The sequence below is a fragment of the Haemorhous mexicanus genome, chromosome 1 (assembly GCF_027477595.1).
Source record: "Haemorhous mexicanus isolate bHaeMex1 chromosome 1, bHaeMex1.pri, whole genome shotgun sequence".
In the NCBI taxonomy this organism is placed as follows: Eukaryota; Metazoa; Chordata; class Aves; order Passeriformes; family Fringillidae; genus Haemorhous; species Haemorhous mexicanus.
Window position 1 is genome coordinate 24,920,627 of NC_082341.1, and position 23,391 is coordinate 24,944,017.

Below are 23,391 nucleotides of genomic sequence, written 5' to 3' on the forward strand. Positions count from 1 at the left end.
TGTTTCATTTCTTCAAGAATTTTTTATGAACAAATTGCAGGTTGGTTTTGCATACCAGCAGTGATTTCTTTTCTGATGGACTGTTTTTTCTTCTCACTCAAAAATATAAGTGCAAACTTCATTAGCCCTAAGTTTTGTTTCAAAAATTCAAATTCAGCATTTGTAAGGAAGGAGGAGCATAGTTATGTGGGAACTCCCACTGTGTTTCTTTTAAAATTAAGAAAAACTGGAGAAGCAAAATTAAAAAAACCCAAATCAGAAATAGAAAAACACTTATCAACAGACACTATTGTAGATTTTTGGTCTGGTTTCATCTGCTTGACATCTTTTTTGGTTTTGATGTTTTAGTTTTAGAACCTGAAGGCTTCAGTTTAAAAGCACATACAAAATCTGATTATGGATTACCTTGGTTAAGATCTGCCTCATTTATTGAATGGTCCTAAAGTGAGAAATTTCCTTCCATTTCTCCATCCCCTTCCCCTTCCCCTTCCCCTTCCCCTCTCCCTCAAATTTGGGATCACTCTCACTGTTTTAGATGAAACCTTGGCCTCTCTGGAGCTATCAAGCCTTTTCATTAAATTCATTGTGACTGAATCTAGGATTTTACCCCTGGTTATTCGTGCCAGTAATATGTAGGAGAAACTTCAAATTTGACAAAATCCTGGAGTTTTGGTTTAGGAAAGCACCTTATACAGATGCCTGGGTGCATATGCAAGTAGGTAGTGACATTCTGAATTGGAATTTGAATTCATTACTTGCATCAACCAACATTTATTGAGAAAAGTTACTATTTTTATAAGTTATGGTAGAGTGACTGAAGCTTTTAAACACCACTTCTCAGAAGAATTGTCTGACATATAATGGTTTGGCTATTTTTATGTATAATAAAATATGTTTTTAAAATTATATCATGATACAAAAGTAAGGTCCAAGATAAAATCAGATATATTTTTAATGCATAGCATTAAAAAGACTCCTTTTTGTGTAAGAATGAGTATATATGTCCTTATCATTTTATTAACCAAACACATTTGTTCATGTTGCAAGTTATCAGTTTTTATCATAGGTAATTTTTTTTAAGTTTGATACTGTCAAAAGAACACATAAATTCACATGAAAGATGATTCCTTTTAGTTAAAAATAGTATTTTGTTCCCTTTTGTTCCCTTTACATACGCTCACAATTAATATAAAAAGGAGGATTTAATTCCACCTTCACATGATGCCAGGTCTCTCTGTGAATATGGAATATGTAAACAACCAGACATACCTGTAACCTGCCAAAGGGCTGTCACAAAGATGAATTCACTTTTCATGCTGCAGTCATTTCTGTGACAGTCTCTAGGGAGAATCTGCATTAAATGCTTGACCATATGGAAAATCTGAATCTCTTGACAGGTCAGTCATTATACATTGTAAAGCATAACAAGTATTTTAAAGTTTTACTCTCTTAAATCTATAAAAGGAAATGCACATGATTTGAACCAAATCGAAGCATTGCTTTTGAATTAAACCCTCTTTTTGTGTTTTATTCAATGTGACTGCTTTGAAGAATACTTGCTTTAAATCTTGACTCGAGCCATCCCTAATTTTCAATATTTTTGAGAAACCATTTTAAAAGAAATCAGGATATTTTTACTCTTTTATTTATTATTTCTTTGCTGAAGAGCTTTAACTCGGGCTGACCTTGAGCTATGAACTTCCTTTCCTGTTTCAGGAAACAAAACTGCCTTTGCATGAAATATGCTTCAAAAGCCCTGGCAAGGCAAAGAGAAAATCATTTCAAGAGCTTGGGCAAATAGTGCCTAAACCAAGGGAAACTTTTCCTTGAGTGTTGAAATCATGTCCCACCCAAAATGGAAATTTTGTATGACCTACATTACTTAAGAAAACAATCGCCAAGTAAACTGTGTATTCTCAGCATCTTTGGGAAATGATTTTAACTTAGCTGATTTCCTTATTTAGCTTTTATTTTTGATGTCATTTCCACACTGCAGCCTTAGAGCATATCTAATGGACACTGGCATTTGATTTAAATCCAGAATTTGAAAAGTATGCTTGTTTTGTTGTGTACATGACTTTACCAGAAGAGTTCACTTAGATTTTGACAAGCCCCTGATACTTCTTCATATATTTTAAATATTTTGCAAGTCAACTTCAAACCAGACTCAAGCAAACAAGTACTATTTTATTTCCACAGGTATCTTCTCCATTGATTAGCTGTAGATTCCCATTGGGCTTTCAGTCCTGTCTAGATACATGTCAGTTTTAACACTTCCAAAAGACTTAAAATTCACTTGACTCTCTTCCTTTTCTTTTTCTTTCCTTCCTTATTTGCTTTCACCATTTCAAACTCTCCTACTCATTCATCCACTATCATTTTGGTCCATTGGTTTTGATTTGTCTGACACTGCTCTTCATCAGTGCAGTCGCTGCATGTGTTAACATGGGATACCTGTTATTTTCATTATTTAGTCCCAACCCCTATGTCTCCCTCTTCGAAATCAGTGAGCACACCCAGTGACGCAGGCAGCCAGGACTCAGGGGATCTGGGACCCATAGGAAGGTAAGACACAGAGTTAACAGACTTGAATAAATATGAGGGTTTTTTTACTTTGCTCTTACTTCCCTATTTTTTCTTTTTCTGCTGTAAATAAGAACATGCTGTATTGAATGTGTACTTTTGTTTCTGCATTGTCCACTGGGTGCTACCATCCAGTAAGAGTGGTCTTAGATGTGAGGCAAATAAATGCATGCAACAAATGGATCTTAAACTCAGAGCCCCAAACCTTATAGTGGAAGCAAGAGCTGAATTCACACTTCTGAAATGGCCTACAGAAAGCTCTCATGCTGTTTGGAAATACACTAAACAAAAGGGAAATGTGCCCAGGGGTAGAACCTGTTATTCCTGCTGAGTTCTCTCTGTTCACCTTGGCATTCCTCCTCATGTAACACCAGGTTGCCTCAGGTTGCTGTGGCTGCTCATTGCAGTGTGTTCCACTGACAGTGGCAGAGAGGAGCTTGGACAGGAACAGGCTGAAACATCCCAGGACTCACTGGCAATTCTGCCTTAGAAATTCTGGATATTGGAGAGTTTCATGCAGAATGGAAGGGAAGCAGCTCCTCTGTTCTTGTTGGAAACTGGAATTTGTGTGAGGGATGGAAAAAAGAGTAATCTTATTTTTGTTTCCATGGGGGAAATAAAAAATGAAGTGGCAATCCCAAAATAATTCCTTCTCTGGAATAGAAAAGAAAAGAGAATCTGAGGATGCTGCTGGTAAAGAAGGGCATGTTCAAATAAGAAGAGGTGCAAGCAGCTATACTGTATGTTTTGAGAAATGTAAAAGACAGATCCTAATAGCTCTTTTTGTATCACACTAATTCAGCATAGGGCTGAGCTGCCAGCTCATCCAAGTCTGTGAGCCAAGACTTTGCTGATGGCTTGAAAGCACAGTGATAGCTTTCTGTAGTTAACAGTGCTCAGCAGACATTGTAGAATGCCTCTCCAGACATAGACTGTAATGTGACAGAGCTTCAGGTCGCCAAATTTCATGCCACACCAGCCTGCTGCTTAGTAAAATCACACTTCAATAGCAGAGATTATGTTATGTCCCCTTCAGCCAGATGCAGACACTCTCCCTTGTGATCTGGATGCTGCACAGCTGCTATTAAATCAGCTCCCAGGTCTACTCTCTAGAAGAAGTGGAGGTTGCTAAGTGAAAAGCCCTAGCTCGTAAGATGTAGCAGTTTAAAACACAGAAAATAGTGCAATTCTGCCTTCATAAGTAAATGCAGTAGATTTCAGCAAGTCAAAGTGCTTTGAGTAGAACAAAAATCCTTTTTAAGCAGGGTACAGCCTGCTGTTCAGGATGAAGCTATTTACCACAGTCCTATGTGAAGCTCTGACAAAACTGGGTGGAAACTTCTGAATTCCTGCTTTTCCTTTGAATCTTAATGCTGTAACTTTTTTACCATTAAGGTTAAAAAAAGGCTTTTGGAAGAATTTATTTGGCTGTTACCCAAGCTAGAACTTTGGCTTTCTGTAAGCAAGGGGCAATGAAAGCACATGACCACGTGTCCTTTCAGAGGAGAATGGAGTTTGTCCCCTTCCTCTGAGCTCATGATGTTCTGCATTGTGGGCTTTCACTTTGGATCCATTTTCTGGCTTCTTGTAGCTGTACTAGGAATTCAGTGGGAATCCTAAGACCTTGCTTGTAGTCTCCCAGTTTGCTTGGCATATTCTCAGGTATTGAAAGGGCTGTGCTGTGTGCCAGGAAGGCTGCTTGCAGGTCTTTGCCTGGAGCAATTGGTTTGTGGTAATGGAAATAATGTCTGGTCTGGGCCCTGGGGAATGTCTGTAACCAGTGGATAGTATTGAGTGGCAATTAGTGGAATTAGTGTCACTGGCTGCAGGTAGATGTGCTCAGTGTTTGTGTGAATGGGCGCACTCAGGCCTGCATGTGTGATAGTGTCAGACTTGGAGAGGAAGATGCTGTAGAACTGATGTCAGTAACTGATTTACCCACTGTGTTGTCATCATAGTGGGTAAATAAGATGAAACCACCCCAGCTGTTTTCTCTGGTAGGTGCCCAGACCATGCATCTAGCTTACTTTAACTACTGCATATATTATTGCCTGTGTATCTGTATAAACAAGGTTATCCTGCTTCATTCTAATTTATTTTTCCATTTCAGTTTCTGTGATAGAGGGGGCACTTCTGCTGGATCCCCTGCAACGCCATCATGCTTATTAGATCTTTCCCTTTTTTATACTAGGCTGAGCTCAGGCTTTAGAGGAGAGCAGATTAGTTTCAAAGCTGCTGATGCCCCAGTCTCAGCGATCACAGCTTGTCCATTGTTGCTGCTGCTAACTGCTGCAGGAATGACAGGCTCACACAGCCTGGCAGGAATCCTGCGGGCAGTCTGGTTACTCAATGCTGAAGTGTTCCCTGGAGGAAGATGATGGATATTAAAAAAAAATATAGAAGGTGTGAAGTCACAGATTTCAGCTTGTTACAGGAGAGAGGCTCTGCTGAAAGCTTTGAGGAATGCAGGAGTTTGTCAAATGTTCCCATAAGAGGGACCAGATTCTGGTACAGAACTAGGTTGAGTTCATACTTCTTTGAGTTTTTGGTACTTCTGGTAGTTTTCAGACTTAATCTGTTGGTCCCATTATCACCAAGTATATTTGAGATACGCTTTGATCAGCAAGCACATGTGATTTCTTATATAAAAGTGAATGTAGTTCAGCCAGAAACACATCTTTATGACATATGCTTTTCAGGAAAGAAAATTTATAAACTGGAGAGTTTGAACACTGTAAAGTAGTTGTAGTCCTAGAACCACAGATCTCAGTCTTACTTTGCAAGATGAAAACTGACTGGTCACTTGCTCAACAAGTGTCATAGCTACCTAGGAGCAAACAGGCCCCTCCAGCTGAAAAGGTGAAAGCAGCAAAGTGTTTGGTATTGAAGTTGGAGAAATATTAAACAGAAAAAAAGTCAATAGTGAGACAAAGTCATTGCTAAAACAGTTTACCAAAAGACTCTGTGGGATCTTCTATCACTGGTTGTTGCTTGTCCAGGATAATGTGTGTGGCAAACAGGCACATAATAGGTCAAACAATAACTCATTCATAAACTTGTACAGCCCTTTTGTTGTGCAGGAGGAAAAGCTGCATGGTCACAGTAGTCACTTCTGCCATGCGACCTACGACTAGTAGTGCTGCTATCCTTCAGGACCATTGTCCATTATCTCCAGCACAACACTGTTGTCTTTTCTCTGATACCATTCACTGTATTAGGAGAAGAGATGGGGTGGATTTTGTAATAGCACTGAATTGTGGAACCATTTCTGTCTTCCTCATCCCAGGTTTCTATGGGGTTTTTTTGCTGCTTAATCTTTACTACCATTTTGCGATTTGTCATTTGGGAAAATATATGTTTAAGCAGCATTCCAGCTTCCCTCTGAGCCATGACAGCAACTGTAAGAATAAGCAGATGTTAGATGGATAACTGTTCTAGAAACTGTTGACTGAATGCTTTCAGCTGGACAGGAGAGCCACATTTCGTATCTATTTTTGTGGTCTTGGGGATCATTTCTGGGTAGGCAGAGGTGTGTTACACTTAGATTCTGGTGCTGCTCTTAGTTACCAGGCTACAATGAACAATTCATTGGAGCCTAGCTGTTGCTCAGAGAGCGACTTACCTGTCTCCACATTGCTTTACACATCCCACTTTGCTTTTTGATGTCTGTCTTGCTTGTGCTACGCAGATAGGATGGAAAAATTACATAGCCTGAGCAGATACCCATCTCTGAATAGATGGGTCATTGCTTCACAGAGCTTTCTTATATGATGTATTCAGACATGACTCATTTTTCATAAGACAGTATTGCAGGATTGAATGGAGATTCTCCTTGGAATAGAATATACTTGTCTCTTTCAGGATATGTTTTGGCTTATTTTGTAAGCATTTTGATGACTCCCTGTGTCCTCTTGCTTATGCTCATCTTATATATGCATGGACATGCACAGCTTCAAGGAGATATGAATGCATGTGAAGAAAAGGGCTGAGGTAAAGGCATTTGCTGATAGGTCCTATGCTGTAGCATAGTGTGAAACACAAATTTGCCTCTCTTAGTATAAAACTCCTTTATAATAACTGTATGCATCTCCCTGGTGGATACTCTGAGCTTTTGCTACCCTAGTGTGCTAGAGAGGGAGCTAACTAATATAATTGAGGCATCGAGAAACATGCCCATGGAGAGGTATGTTCTGCTAGTCAGCATACCTTAGGCATTTGTAAAGCTTGTCTTTGCAGCACTCACAGCCATGAAATTTGGGTTTGAGTTGTCTGAGTAAGTGCACAAGGACAACCCTTGCACAGTGCCTCAGAGGCAGGCAGTGCAGTGTAAGGTGTTGTGGGCTGAGCAGCTCCCTGGAAAGACCTCGTATCCTGGCTCAGGTAGGGTCCATCTGCACTTTGCATGTCAGCCCAACATAAGATGGCAGAAATACCTCTGTGCTGGGAGGAGGTGCTGCTGGGGCTGGGTAGTTTTCAGGTCTCACACCAGCCTGCACTGGTGTGTATGCCCGTGTTACCTACAGGGGGTCCTGTGTTCACCTGGCACGTGGCATGAAGGAAGGAGCTCTTTTTGGGGACCAAGCTGTGATTTATCTCTCTGGCCCATTTTGCCCTGTATCCTTCACTGCTCCTCTGTGTTCCTGGGAACATGTAGGATGTTCCCAGCTAGTTTCACTATCCTACAGTAGTAGGTTTGCACAGTAGCATCTCATTTATTGTGAATTGTGTGTGTGTGTCCAGTGGAGTCCCATGTGCACAGCACTTCCTGCTGTGCCTTGGGGAACATGAGAATCCCATTAGACTGGGTGTAATATTCCCTGCCTTCCATCTGCTCAGTGAACTGCACCAGGCTCAGCTGTCTTGGATGTGTAAAGGTTAATGGTTGCCCTTCTTTCTGCAAGAATTTTATCTGTGCTCATTTGCTTTCTAACTTGTGTATTTTGCTGTGCATAAGTTTAGGTACCTGATTGTTTTGTGGGCTCACATAAAGACAAAGATATTAATCTTCTGGTGGCTTCTTTCAGAGGATGTTTATTTCAAAATGGTGCTTTATCTGCTAAAATAATGTAAGCCGGATTATTTTGTGCTATTTCTCTCATAGCCCATTGGACTGTGCTGTGGATTTGTTTGGCTATAGCTACTCATTCTATAATTATTGTTCTTATTTGAATTAGGGTACAATGTAATACTTGGTTTGAATGGCTCCTACCTGATTTATGTTGTTGTTCCTTTGATATCAAAGGTTTTGAGATAAGTTTTATGCACTGAAATAGATTAACTTCCTTTAGTGTATGAAGCATACTTGCAGTAAAGCAGAGTTAGCCCTTCTTTGGATGAAGCTCTAAATATTTAATGAAAGTTCCTGTGAGAATGAGCTTGAGCATTGCATAAGGTAGCAAAGAAAACAAAAAATAAAGGGAAACTGGATTTCTCAAAGAGATTTTTTAGCAGTAAAATGCTGGAGAAGTTAGATCACTCTGGAATCCTGATTGTCTCATCATCACTAGTTTTCTAATTCTGCATAAAATATGTTAAATGAGCAATCCTAGAAATAGAGCAGCTGTCTTCAATGACGGAGCACTTTTCTCTGAGGAGCACTATCACCTTTGGCTTTGGCTCGTGGCATGATTTTTTTGTCCACTCCATCAGTTCATCTTGCAGTCACTGTGACCTCTGAATGTTCCCAGTTGTATTCCAGAAAATATTGTAGCAGCTGTCACATTAAGTTGGATGTCCTTACTGATAGAGAGTTGAGAGCATGTCTTCTTATCTCTCATTCTGTTTTGAAGTTTGCTGACAGTATTAGTCTGCATTTGTGTATGTTTTCATCAGATGGGATCCTCTGTTCCTTCCATCTACCATGGCTACTTTGAGCCATTTTGTTATAAAAAGAAATACACTAGGATATATTTTCTTTCTATGTGTTGATGTTCACTCCCAGATTGTATTGGTCTGGTGCAGGAAGAAACAGATATGATTCCAGTCCTTTTTCTCTGCAGCATATTGTTTACTCATTTTTATATAAATAATAGGTATTCTGATTTATTTTGCAATATCTAAACACACACACATTACTCTCATGTCTGACTGTCTCATGTTAATCTCACATTACTTCATGTCTGGCTGTCAAACACAAACATTTCATGCTTTTCAGATACACAATCAAAAGGAAAGAGATAGCTCTGGAGCATCTGGGCACCATATGAGTCAAAGCATGTCATTATTTTACAGTTTTGTATTTAATCTTGCTCACTGAAAGTAAAAAAAAAAAAAAGATATCACTACTCCAGTGTGTTCTTACTACATAATATTTAAAATCAGAAAGATACTTTTTGTCCTGTGATCTCTCATGATTACAGCTATATGTCATCAAAGTGTTTGAGCTCTGTCCTTTCTTTCCTGAAAAATCATACTTGGCAACTCAGCTTTAATTTTCAAATAGCTTCTTACTTAGAACACTACATAACACATTAAAAAGCTGAACAAAGGGTATCAGAATGCCATTCTCCCTTTTAAGTGTCTACTTTGCTGTTTAATTAGATAGATAAAGAAAGCAAAAGAAGGTAGATTCTGGTCTCTATTTCATTTGTACAGGAATGTAGGATTATTGTAGTAGATGACCTTTAATAGTCCATACAGCATATTTCCTATCTTCTCTTTAGCTGCAGAAAACATTCTTAGAGACATTAGCAAAACCATGTTTCTAAAAGGTCTGCTAAAACCACTGCCAGCAGAACCATATTGCCTGGGGCTTAGCTACTTTATCATTAAGAAAATGCACTTGACAGGTTCTGTGCAATGATGCTGTTTCATCACTGCCACTCAGCTTTGCATTACCAGCATTTCATTGTGTTCCCACATTCAGAAATGACAGGGATCCTTCTTCACTTGTTCCAGGACAAGTGGGCCTGTGATGTATTGCCTCAGGAGCAGCAGCTGTAACAGTTATTTGTAGGGGATTATTTCCTTTATGGTGCTTTTCTGCAAGATCAATTTATATGTACAAAATGCTTTCTAAATGGCTGCTTTAGTGGCATACTTATTTCATAAACGGGCTGAGCCAAAGGGAAGTACAGAACAATGTGAAGATTCTAAGGGAGCTTCAGGAAAGACTGCGGGAAAATAACTGCTTCATGGCAAACTTTGCTTGCATGGTGTTTTATTCAGACAAAGAAGGATTGTAACCCTAGGGACTGTTGTGCAGTTTTTCACAGTGCAGAGTCAAGAGAAGTTTTCTGCTTGGTGGCTGGAGATTAATGGGATGCCCTCTGGGACACTGTGTTGCCACTCTGTTTTGGTGGCTTTGGGCTTGGTATGGGGTTTGCACCATTACATGGTAGGACAGAAATTAATAGCACACAGCTGTTACATTTTTTTTCCATTTAATTTACCACAACTCCATTGTCAGGATTGCTTGGCACACATTTCATTTTACAGTTTCCAGCAGACTTAGAGGCCAAATCCTGCCTTAAGCCTTCCTGAGCTGAATGGTGATGACTTCTGTGAAGCAGTGACAGTGTCAGCCTCCTCCCCTTGCCTGGGGGAGCCCTGCCTGTCTCTGCTGTCTTTGGCCTGGCATCTCTGCTGCTTTTTAGAGCAATGCTGCAACCTCTCACACTTCCCCACATCAGCCTGTTTGCAGGATAGCAGTGGGTGGCTGTTGGGCTGTTTGCACATCACAGCTTGCCCTGCACAGGTTAGGATGCAAGGCTGAAGGATGGCAGATTTCTTACATTGTTTTCCCTTCTTTTTTCCCTGCAAAAGAACCACAGTCCTTCTCCTTTACATTCAATGAATATTTAGCCCTAGATATCTAAAGCCTTTCCCTGCCAGTTTGGTTATTTTTTTGTTGGGTTTTTTTTTAGCTCATAAACAGCAGCAGACACCTTAGGGACTGATATTTGGCAGTTGCTTTCAAGTGTCTGTATATCTGACCTAGAAAGTAGGGAGTGTTTTTTGGTGTGTGCCAGTTACAAAGTCTGAATGGTCCATATTAATTAGAATCATCTGCAATCCTTTTAGCGTCTGAGCCTCTGGCATCATTAAGGATTTTCATGCTTTCCTTCCAGAAGGATTGATAGAGTTCAGTCCTCTAGATCTTTGATTATTTTTCTCATTAGCAAGCATCTCCATGCTATAAATCAAAGGAGAAGGAAAGATTGCCATTCCCAGGGTGCTTCGTAAAATGCCTTGGAAACCTGAGCACCAGCTGCATCCAGAAGAAAATAATGTTAATGTATAAAGCCCCACTTAACCATTTAGGTTATCAGCCCAGCTGTAGTTACTTCTCTTTAGTTATTTACAGGCATATCATCATATATTTAGTCAGACAATCAGATGATTTTAGGGACTAAAAAACTAATCCTCTTAAAACAAAACAACTTACTTGCTAAGGCCAGCTCAGCTTAAACAGTTCTCTTGCAATGAATTTCATCTTAATTTAATTAAATTGTATAAGATCACCTCCCGTTTTAAACTGTTTAACATAGCTAAACTGGTACAGTTTGTGCATATTAATGTTTTCTCCTTCTCCAGCCTATTAAAAAGAACTTAGGAAATTTCCATTGACAATTTCATGTTTTATCTGGTAAAATAAAAAGATTAAATGAGTAACTAGTTCAGTAATGCAGTTTTTAGGATTTTCCTTCAAATATTTAAAATGGGAATTGCTGGCACTGGTGAGATATTGCTGTTTTTTTTTTTTTTTCCCCCACAGAGTTTTGAAACAGTCTAAGTACGCCATATAAAATTTTCCATGAGCATAACCTATGAAAATAAATGGTTTTCCATTTAAAATTGATTTTCATTCATAAATTTTAGATGTACTTATTTACTTTAATAGTTCAAACTCAGAAAATAATTTCTGAGCTGGTCTATTAAAAGCCAGATCATTGGGTCATGAGAACTTTTGACATTTTGACTGTTTATGTAAAAAATTTTTGATAACTCTCATACAGTGAGTTCTTGTTTCAACCCTAATTGTAGCAAAAATCTCATCTTTTTTGTAACAATTTTGCTTTTTCTTCCACAAAATAAATCGCATAAAGGAAGGGAAGCACTGGCTCTTCTTCCAGCTAGTAGTTACTGGATTTTAATATCAAAACAAAATGGAAAATTTGCTGAAATCTTTCACCTTCTTCTTCGGCTGAATAATACCAGACTAAAAGTTGTAGGTTCCAACCTTTCTGTTACCTCTTTGAGTCCTCTGAAAGGTTTTGGATTGCCTTTCCTAGATTTGGCTGTTTAATATGATTTTGTCTTTTGTGCAATTGTACTAAAAGTCCCTTGAAGATTACTAGAAAGCTTTCCTTATATGCATATCCATGGAGTCTGGATCAAAGACTCCTAATGTGAGTACTGAAGTTCCTTTCAAGCATTTGCATGAGCTGATAGCACATAAAACTTCTCCTGCCAAATTCTTTCTTTACATTTGTGATCATTTGAGTTCTGTTTCGCTACTAAGATTTGTATAAAAACCAAGACAAAAATAGTGTTTGAAAAAAGAATTTTCAAGGTTTGCTAAGGGAATAAAACAACTTGTGCCTTGCCCCTGAACCTGTTTTTTATTACTGCACTTTCAGAATGACCATTTTGGTATCTGGCACTCAGAGTAAATCTGTGTCAGTTCTAACTATTTGACCTTCTGTCCTCACAGATCCAGCCTGCTGCCCACAGTGACCCTCCTGGTAAACCAGCATAAATTTGCAGACTAAGATTTCTTTAGCTATAGAATATAAATTGTGAGTATGATATTGCCAGGAGATCTGTAATGCAGACCTGAACCAAAGGACAGACTTCAAGCACAGCAGATAAATTCAGCAGATTGGATGAATTAAATTTCTGATTTAATTAGTGGAATTCTGTGAAATGGGAATCAATTGGTCCTGTGATATGTCCTTATGATTGCGGGCTTGCCAGAATTGTTCATCCTGATTTAAAAGTCAAATGGTTTTTCAAAACTATTAAATCCATTCTTTAGCATTGCCTCGATTCAAGAAGAATTTTGGAATACACATGTGTTTTAAATATTATTTGTCTGTGATTTTTTTCATAAATATATCTTAAAAAAAAATGTTTTAAACTCATGCCATTCTGAAAAGAGCTCTTATGGTTGCCAGGCAGCTAAAAGATAGTGGTGTGCTCTCAGGGAGGTCAGAGTTGCTCTTTTGATTGGTGAAGACTGGAAGTCAGAGGTGTCAGCCTGCTTGGAAGTGTAAATGCAAACCCAAGCAAAACCTTCTGGCTGTGCTCCAGCAGTGGTGCCAAGCTCCTTGTTCTCTGAATGCATTAAGGCATTTTATTTTATGATTAGCAGTCGCAGCCCAGCTCTGAACACAGGAGTGCACAGTGAAGTCAGAGCAGACTTCCGCTCCACGAGCCCAAGTGAGCGTGGCGTTGAGAGGCACAAATCCTCCCCAACTGCTGATAGCCATCTTGCTTATAGTGTGCTTCAGAAAGCAAGCAGCACAAGGAAGGTATTTTCTTTTTGACAATCCTTTCAAAGTGGAACAGATCTGCAAAACAGAGCACAGATGGCGGCAGAATAGTGGCTTAGATGCAAACCATCCATTGAGGCAAGTGGTACTTTTCCATCTCTGACTAGTAGCTTTGAATCTCCTGGTTTTTCATATAGTTTGTTTTGGAGACACACTTCAAATGTACAAAAATACCAGAAAGTGAAAATCACAGTGGAGAGAATTAAAATTATAAAAATGTAGAGTGAAATTAATAAAACCAAATAGCTTATCTGCACATACATATGTTTAAACATCTGCAATAATTTTTCATCAACAGTTTCTTAGTTCAGATTTTCTATTTAATCAGCAGCAAGTTAGTAGTTTTGGAGAAAGTGACACAAGAAACTAGGTAGAACTCTTTAAAGTAGCTAAATAATTATGCGGCCTTAAATTCATTCTAGCAATATTCAGACATTGAAAAAAAAAATTGGTCCAAATACATGATAAATCACACATTGAAACTATAAATACTACTGGATTGCAATTTGCTGACAATATTTGGTATCATATCGAAGAAATGCATTCATACACATCTTAGCATTTTATTCTGTTGGTGATTTTAAAAGAGGTCTCTTATCTCACAGATGTTGTGACCAGTATTTTTTAAGGTTGTATGACTTGGGTGTAACGCATTTCCCAACATGCCATCAATACAAAGGTGCAGAGTTCCTAATGTAAGCAATTCTGAATCTTTTGGAAATTGTTATCCAGGGTTAAAATTGTCATTTTAAACATAAGGCACCTCCTTACATCAAAGTCAGAAGCCAGAATTATGTTCTCTGCAGTTTTGGGCTTGTTGTTTAGCTCATTTTTCCTAATTCACTTCTTTTGCTAGTTGCATTTGAAGTTAGAAGAAAAGAAAGCATGAAGCAGACTGAAGCCTTCAGGCTGTCAAGGAGCAGCTGATTGCTTCCTTATCTATTTCTCAGCAGATCAAAGTGAGAGTCACAGTAAAGATACAAACCAGCTTGAATACCTATTCACAATTGGAATCTAAGCTGGGTGTTTGGAACTGCTGCACGGAGCAATCTCCTGCCTTTCTGTTTGTATGGAAAGAGTCCATGGTAATGTTTCACTGGTGGAACCCTTCATTCAGGTGCCTGAAGATGGTATAAACACCCCCTGCAGCATCAAGACCCCCTCCTACCACAGGCAGGGAGAATGAGGCTAGTCACATTCACATCCTTTTAGAAATATTACTCTGGAAAGCAAAGGTGCCTTGAGACTTCCTACAGGGTAGGTGAGTCCATATGCTCTGGGGGAGTCCCACCTTCATTTCTGGTCTCTTTGCTTCAGTTTAGTAACAGTCTGTGCTCTGCTTAGTGGATTGGCCTTTGATTGCTGAAAAACTGTAGCACAGCCTAATCTGTGGAGTCATGACACAGTCTGCCGCTGAATTTTAGGGTTAGGAGGGCATTGCTATTTCCCATGTGAAGGGTCATTCTAGGACACTGCTGTTGCTGCGGGGGCAGATACTGGGTTTGGGGCCTTTCAGATCTAATGGTGTTTCATTAGGGACACATATGGCTATCTCAGCTCAGGAGATACCTCGGGTCTCCGTACACTGTCAGTGCAGTTTTCTCCTGGTCTGGAGAGCACAACAGCTCTTGGTGACAGGAGATGCCAGAATATGGTGTTTGCTTTCCTCCATTCTGCTTGAAGGTGTGATTTGCAATGCTGCAAAGAGGATTCTGCCCTGCAAGAAGCCCCTGGGAAAGCAGACTTTGCTGGTTTTCCTGTGAGGAGCCTTTTTTTCAAAAGCGTGGATTTTCAGGCCTGGCTGCTCTTGACCTGGGAAAGGGGAGTTGGGAGAGGAAAGAAATCATGCAGAACACATGTTCTGCAGCATCAGCAACAGATGAGACAGGATTTGATCTTGGCTGCAGGGAAGCAGAGTCACAACTAAGCTGTCAGTATGTTGCACATGAAAATTGTTGGATTGGGGCACGTATCCAGAGCCAAGTTCTGTTGTGATATGATGGTGATTACAGATACTAAATATCATTTTTTGATGGCAGATTACTTAGGATACATATTGGAACTGATGATGAACGTGTTTCATACACTGCTGCTAAGGCAAGCCACAAAGCTGCTTAAATCAGCTGAAGAGTTCTCATGGATTCCAGACAGTTTTGGATGTCAGAAACTATGCTTCATTAATGCATTCTGATGTTGGGAATTTTCCAAAAGGTTTCAAGTCTTTTGTTTTATTTTATTTGTAGTTTATTTTAGTCTTTTCCACATTTTTAATCTACATAATTGACATTATGCAATCAGAATAAAATCTTCTGGAGGTAAGGTTGCACAGAGCATTGTAACATATGGCAGTGCCTGTTTTTCCATGATAATAATAATAATGCTACAGAAAAGGGAATGCTTCTGTTCAAATTCCTCCCACCTTAAATTTTGTAACAGTTCTCTGTCCTTTTAGAACTGTGCTCTGAATATCTTCCTAATGCTTTGGACTTGAATTCAGAAGAAATAGGTGTTGTTTTACCAGATGACCTTTAGTATATATATATATATATGATATTTACCTTTAGTAAATATATGACATCTGGGCCTCTTCCTCTTGTTGGTTTCTTTCTTCAGGTTATTAAAAGATGATGTGTCAAAAATATCTGTTACTTCTTCAGCAGTTAGAGCTGAAACAGTATCAGCATTAGTATTGTCCTAAATTTGAGAAAAGATAGGTTATTGAGGTGCCTCTCTAAAGGAAGAGAGTGAAAGCAGATCAGTTGAAAGAGAGCTAATAACATTTGTACCTTGTCTTCTTAGTGCAACATCTAACAGCCCTCATTCCCTTTGTGCTGCTTTAGAACAATCTGTTATTTAGTAATACAGCTTTTTATCCTTCAGTGAGACAGGGTCAGCTGCTGTGTATTGAACATGTCCAAGGGGAATGGACCATGACACAGGGCTATTGTTTGCCACAATGTGGGAGACTGATACAGCACCCAGCTCTGAAACAATGTTGGGTAGTTCTGATTAAAATAGTGTCAGTGCTGTCTGGGTGGGGGAAACGGATGGATCTGGCTTAGCCCTGATTGTGCTTTTCAGTGAGTTTCCCAGGATCCTTGCCATGCCTCTGTCACTCCCTTCACCCATGGGAGGAGTCTGCAGGACTGGAGACTGCTAGGGAGAACTACTTTTACCTGCTTGGTCTGATGCTCCTCTCTTTTCCCCATAAAAATGTTCGACTAAAATGTTTGTCATCTCTTCTACATACACCTGTGCCAAAATCCTTTGAATCATTTAGGGGAACCTTGAGCAATTTGTGCTCTCTGAAAAGTCCAGACTGGGAGCACCTCAGCCTGACTGCTGACTCCTAGGCCATGCACTTGTTCTCAGGGTCTGTGACATTACTTTCTCTGTCTCTGGGTGAGTTGAAGTCAAGCCAGTTTGCAGTTTGCTTTTTTTGAAGTCAATCCAGTTTGCAGTTTGCTTTTATGAAGAAGAAAGAAAAATGAAGAGCAACAGCACCTAATCCTTTTTGTCATGAAGAAGGGTCTGGAGAAGGAACTCGTGTTCTAGCTGGAAAAATATTGTCAGGTGCTTTTTTGCTGAGATGCAGTGGCATTTCAAAATCCCCACTGAGGAGTGTCCACAGGAGAACAAGCACAACTACGGTGCTCATCCATATGATCAAGGAATGTCGTATGCAATGGCTGTTCATCACAAACAGATTAGCTCTAATTTTCTAGTCAGGATGACAGCACAGGCTATTCAACATCATTTTAGGGTTGCTAAACCTCAAAGAATCTGTTTCTTTCTTTTTTGATGTTATTGCCATGGAAACTGGCTAAATTGCAGGTCCAGATTACATCTTTACTGTTCACTCACTTTCATTTTGATCTGATGACATTCTTCAGGTGCCAGGAAGAGACAAAGAACAAATCAATAGTGTTCCTTGAAACAGAGTCACTCCCTGTGCTCTGCAGCCTTTAATACCTGAGTGTAGTCACTCATGTTCTGTCTCCCAGGGCAAGAGACTTGAAACCTGAAGATTTGTTACCTGCAGCCTCATTTTCTGTGATAGCATTGCTCAGCCGAGCTGGAGAGGACAACTCAGCAGATTGCTTCCTCATCTCTTCCTCTCACCTGTGCAGGTGGTAACAGTGATTCACCAGGGAGCACAAATCTGGGAAATGTTTTGCATTAAAAATTGTTGAAAACAGGTATAAATTAGGAGTCAAGGAGGATTGCTATTAAAAGTAGGTATCAGTGTGCAGAGTGGTGAAGGCTGTGTGTGAGAATCCAGGTAGTAAGTACTTAAGGGAGGATTGTCTCTATACATGTCAGCCTGCGATGGCCCGAACCATAAGTGTTGCTCCCACAGTTTTGGGATTTGAGTGCTGTCTTGAGTGTGTGAGATCTCTAAATTTTTTTTTTTTTTTTGCATTTTTATTGAGGTACCAGGTAAAGATGCCCTCTCATGTGACCTGGCCTGGATTCTTGGAGGTGAAACATAGGGAGTGTACTTCTAGAGACCTGATTAAAGCAAGATCTTGCTTTAATCAAATGATAATAGTGTTCTTTCTGATGAAGTAGCCTTTATCCCCTTACAAATCCTGTAGGTTTGAAAGTGAATGTTGGGGGGAGGAAACTGAAATGAGTTAGGTGTATTTTCTTCTAAGAGTTTGGAAAACCTGGACATGAATGTATGAGTAGCCCCCAAGCAGCAGTAAAATTAGAAACTGGCACTTATATAGCAAGTCCTAATATTTGCAACTGACCTTGCTGACATTACAAGAGCAATCTTCACACAGATAGAATTTTTTATCAAGTATCTATAATGCATTAGTCATTGATACCTTTGCCTTGCATCAGGCATTCAGATCTTATGTCCATTTTCCACTGTACTTAGGCTGCAGTCATGTTACAAGGGAAAAATCTGTTATTTCTTCCTGTATTATTTTATCTCTGACCTTTTGTAATACAGTTTAGTTTTGGAGAGGCCTTTCTTTATCAGTATAAAGTCTTTTATTCTGATAAATAGTACTGTGGATCATAAGTTCAGGGAAATGAGTGCCCTTATGTTGCATGAGAAAGTTGCTTTGCATTACAATTTTTCACTATTTTTGTATGCACAGAGTGTTGAGATTGATTTTTTTTCATTCTGAAAGGACAAGAGTGCAGCATATGCCCGTGTCTGTCTGTCCAGAGAGTGAGTTAACATTGGTAATAGAATGGGTGAGTTTACTAAGGAGCAGGTAGAATAATTATTTAGCTTTAACAGATCTATTTCTGAACTAATGCAGTAACTTGTTGATTTATATGAGTGATTCATTGGCAGAGGTTGCTATTGTTGCAGAAGGACTTGTGTATATTGACCACAGCTGATTATATGGCTAGTTTTGGCTTAACTTGGTAATATTATCATCTCTATATCCTCAAAATTTGTATTCAGAAGAAAGTTGGGGGGGGTTAATTTTGACAACTATCATTTTCCAGCATGTCTTCATGAAGACTTGCTTGCTTAGGGAAGGAGCACTTTTCTTTGCTCTAGCCTCTGCTAGTGAGGGCAGTGCATAATCTAGTATTCATACAATGGGAAAAGGTGCTGAGGAGCCACTTGTGTGTTCCTGATTCTGTCACGGATTCCAGCAGTTTTCTTGCATATAAGATGTGGCTTCCTGAGTGTGGGAAAATAAAGTAAAATTAAGAGACAGGAAGGAGCAGGCATTTTTGAAAATGTTGGCCTTGATATGTCAGTTTTTGTGTTTCTAAACTGAAGGATTCTGAATATTTCACAAAACTCTTTAAAGGCTCTGTGAGTGTTTTCAAGGTGTTTTAGAGCTGGTTGCATGGGAAACTGCACTGCAGTGCAAGGAGCAGCGTTTTCACTTCAGACCACACCTCTGGAATGTTTGTGCATTTGGTGATAGCCTCATCTGAGAGACTGACATAGATCTGATTTTCTCAGATGTATTATTAGCCTCTTCCTCAGGAATTTTATTGGGAGGAAAAGAAAAAGGATTTGTTTGTATGTCCCAGATGCCCTCAGAGTATGTCAGAGCTGGTGAGCCATTTGTTGTCATATGCACTACATGATGTTCCTGCCCAGAGCAGTGTTGTACAGGATGGGTTACTGTCTGTCTCAGGAGTGTGTGAAGGGATAAACTCTTCAGTGGAGTTCATGGCAAGTGCTCAGTCTACCTTATAATAAAAACATAAATAAATTGTGCCTGAAGATTCTACAAATTGTTGTGAATCCATCAACCTAAGTTAAAGAGTTAGAATTTCTCTGGAAAAGGAAAAAAACCCCAACCCCATGTTTAGTTAATCAATATGTGACAGAAAATCCAGCTTCTTTCCTCTGTTTATCAATGGTTTTATTAAATTGCCTGCTCTGTCTCAGTTTGACATATAAACCTTGTTTGACATACGGTGGCTGTTGCTTGCACCTGGAGGTTGACTGTACTACATAGAGCATGTAACTAAGGAGATGGGGTTTTGTCCATCCTTTCAGTTAATTCTGTGTGTTCTTTTTTTCCCTCCCCTTCGTGCTGCACGGCTGATTACCACCCTAGGACCTTGCAATGGGACACAGACCCCTCAGTGCTGCAACTCCAGTCTGACTCTGAACTTGGGTATATGTCAGCTCTTTTTGTTACCATTTCTTTGCAAGAATTATGTTGAAAATGCTTCCTAGTTGAGCTGGTTGTATGTGATTTTCATTTGCTTTTTTGACTCAAAAAGACCATAATTTAAGTTTCCTTTTTTAGTTTAATAAATAAGAAGCTTCAGCAAAGTCATATTTTTGGGAAAAAAACCACAGCTATTTAAATTTAAACAAGTTTATGAAAAGATAAATTGCTATTTCTGTTGCCTGAAACACAACAAAAATAACTATTTCATTTCAGATGAAATGTTATTATTGTGTCCTACGTGTGCATGTATAGTTACATTGATCTTGTTTGTACCTGTTGATTCAGACTGTTCTCTGAATCATTTGCAAGATACTTTTCCCCCTCCTTTCTGCTGGCTATAGTTATGCTGTTTCCACATGCAGAACCAATGTCCCCTTTTCCCTTAGGAGCTGTGTTTGTGTTTAAAATTGTACACTTAGGTATGATCATAGTCCAAGAGTAAGTACCATCTTAGTTGAGTTCAGGCCTATGAAGCTTTTTAAAAATTTTAATAGGCCTAAAATTATTTTTTTTTAGTTTGGGATGGAACTCCTTTACCCCAACAAGTGAAAAAAAAAATAGTAAATTTAAATTATGTAGAAGTGCTTGCCTGCAGAGGTATTTGGGATAACCTGTTCCTCTAAAAGGGTGGGTAGCAGTACCTCAAGCTCTTCAGAGCACGAGTCATAGGTAAAACCAAATCACTACTCTGAAAAATTTGTTCTACCAATGAACTTACAGGGTTGTCTGTTTTGAGTCTCCGGGCAACTCTCTCGTGCTTTTACTTGTTCATGTGCCACTTCATTCACCATTCTGTAAGAAAAACAACAGCTTCCCTTCAGCTGCTGATTGACAGTGCTCCCAGCTGCAGTTAGGTGTGTTAGGTCTATTCACCAGGAAAGATCCAGAAAGAAAGAAACTCCAGAGAGTTTTCTAAACAGAAGTATTTCTCCATATCTAGAACTCCTAGGAATGTTTGTAGTTTACACGAGTGTGACTTCAAATAGGTCACACATCTACAACTTTACCTGGGCTGTACCAAAAAGGTAGTGGTTTTTTGAGCTATTTTAACCTACAGAAACTTTATAGAAATCCCAGCTCCTTTTTTTTACAGAAGTTTGAATTGAAAGAGGAGGACTCCTAGGAGCAAGGTTTCTCAAAGAGCTGTGCAAAGCAAGTTCCTTTATCAGACTCATGAAAAGATAACTCCGTGTGTAGGGACTTCAATCAATTACTAGGAGCCAGTGCAAAGACAGAAAAGAAGCATGCCAAAGAGCAAATCCACAGGTATACATTTTAATGGAAGTCCTGTCCCTTTTGAAAGAAAACTGTCTTCAAACCCAAGGCAGAGTTAAACTCTCTTCTAGTATCCTGAGACTAGAGGAAAAAAACCCTCAACAAAACCAATGCAAAAGAAATCCTGCAGTCAGCAATTAAATGATGTGTATCTCAAAATACTTCTAGCAGATACATCTTTCTTATGATACCTAAGGACAGAAGAATCAGTTTTCATGCATGGGTTTTATTCACAATCCTCCTACTGACATCCCGTTAGCGGTTTGGAAAGGAATCCTTCAAAGCTTCTGTGTTCTCTAACATGAATATTTGTTGAATTTATGAGAATTATGAGCACCTCAGATGAAAAATTGGAATGGGAAAACAATAGACCATTTAGTATTGCCCTGAAAAGAACTAAAAACTAGAACATTACTGCACATATTTGGTAAAGTCCAGATACTGAAAGGATGCTCCTGTTGTCCCTGAGTGTTTGGGACCAAAGCCTAGGCCAACTTTTAATAATGTGAGAACAATTAGAGGTGGCTTGACACAGGCAAACAGCAATCAATAGATCACATTCCTTCAGATGAGGAAGGACCTCCCAGTCTTCACCAGTAATTAGAGGATATGAGTGGCACAAGGCATTTGTGGAGGCACCAGCAGTTACTGAATTGGAAGGGTTTCAGATGAGGAATTCCATGCATTGTCTCAGCACAGTGCCGTGGGAAGTAGCTCACTTCTGGGACACAGTGGGCAGAGGTTCAATTCACCCAGCTAGCAGGTAAATCCAGCTCTCTGCTAGGGTCATGTTCTCCATCCTCAGGCAGTCCAGGAGATATGGAGTGACCTCATGTGAAACTGTTTTAGAATTAGGTGAGGTTCTAATTAGGTCCAGATTAGACACATAATTAATTAGGGATTATACTTAACCAAGACCACTGTCAAGAGACTCTTTGGATGCAAAGAAAACCTCAGTAAATGGAAGGAGTAGCCTGGGGCAGCAGGGGACTGGTTGCATAGGGAAATCAAGCTGACCAAGAAGGCAACAGAGATTGCACATCTGGTGCTGAGGGAGGGAAAAGCACATGAGAGTTTGCTGGGGTGAGATATTTATTAAAGACTGAATTCACACAGACCATAAGTTAAAGCAACTACAAAATGTAAAACTACTAAAATTTTTGCCAGCTGGAGAAACTTTTCTGCCCCCAGTAATGAGGTAAAAGTTTTTCTGTAGAGTTTTTAGACAATTGTAGATTTTGTTCATATTGGCAAAGTCAGAGATGGTTATAAGGAGGGAGACTTGTTAATTTTTCTTCTTTGAAAAGAGAAAAGACTCAGCCTACAACAACTGTTTCTGCTCTAGTGGTCTGTTACACAATACAGCTGATTTGTACCTATTACCTGCTGAATCTAATTGCAGTTAGCTTAATAACAACCCAGGCAGTAAAATAGATTTGAAAAAAAAATATGGCTGATGCAGCTGAAACGTTCAGTAGGTGTTATCCAATGATGACAGTTTCCTTTTTAGACTCTCATTTCCTTTCAGACAAGAATCTTAATTGAATACCTAAACCACTGTAAATTAATTAGGTCAAAACCCCTATGACTTCTATTCTTCTGACAATCTGGAAAATGAAGAGGATATGGATAATGTGTAAAAATTTTCTGTTTTTCCAAATTGTTCTCCTCAGTAATGTGGCAAGTTGAGAAACATTGTGTCCAGGAATTTATTTCCCCTTAAATGCACAAGAGTGCTCACACTTGTTGATTTAGGAAACAGGCCTTACTTAATTAATATGTTTATTGTGTTTGCATTATTTCTCTGCTAAAAGTTGCCTTTTTTCCAGTAAAACACTACCAAGTAACCATTTTAAATTCTTCACTTCCTGCAAACAGTCAGCTAATGTTCAGGACATAAACTGATTTTTTCCCCCACTGCTGAGTGAACTGTGCACAGCTAAAAGTGTTCATGACCATGCTCAGCTGCCTCTCTTCTTTTTCTCTTACCCACTTACAGTTAGTTTGCTTCACTGGTTTATTTCATATGGTTTATTTAAAGCAAGGGAAGTAGACTAAATAGAAGGCTATAGTTGCCCTGCTCCAGTTGTGTTGTAGCTTTCCTGCAGCCCTTGCATTAGGACTCCACTAATCATAAGCCTACTTCAAGGCCACTATTAATGGCTCCCGTGAAAGGCAGAATCTCCTTCTTTATGGAAATTACACATCTTGCCAGTCAAAAACTTTGTTACTGCTCCCAGCTGAACATTTGGCAGTCTAATTCATCTTGGTTTAAACCCACTGTACCCTTTCCACAGCTGTGTATCCCAGGCTGAGGATGAGCTCCTTTGAGCAGACAGAACATCATAGTAATGATGGTATGA

At 39.3% G+C, this 23,391-nt stretch overlaps 1 protein-coding gene across 2 annotated transcripts in view; it reads left to right on the forward strand.

The window, feature by feature from the left end:
* The window catches only part of DYNC1I1 (dynein cytoplasmic 1 intermediate chain 1), a 184,253-nt gene that overhangs the window by 19,811 nt on the left and 141,051 nt on the right, over positions 1-23,391 (forward strand). Inside the window, exons 4-5 of one of the 2 annotated variants that reach the window (XM_059843469.1) lie at positions 2,475-2,565; positions 19,634-19,693. In XM_059843469.1, coding sequence (XP_059699452.1) covers positions 2,475-2,565; positions 19,634-19,693 — 151 coding nt within the window. The remainder of the gene's footprint in view (positions 1-2,474; positions 2,566-19,633; positions 19,694-23,391) is intronic. The other variant, XM_059843478.1, reaches the window with a different exon arrangement.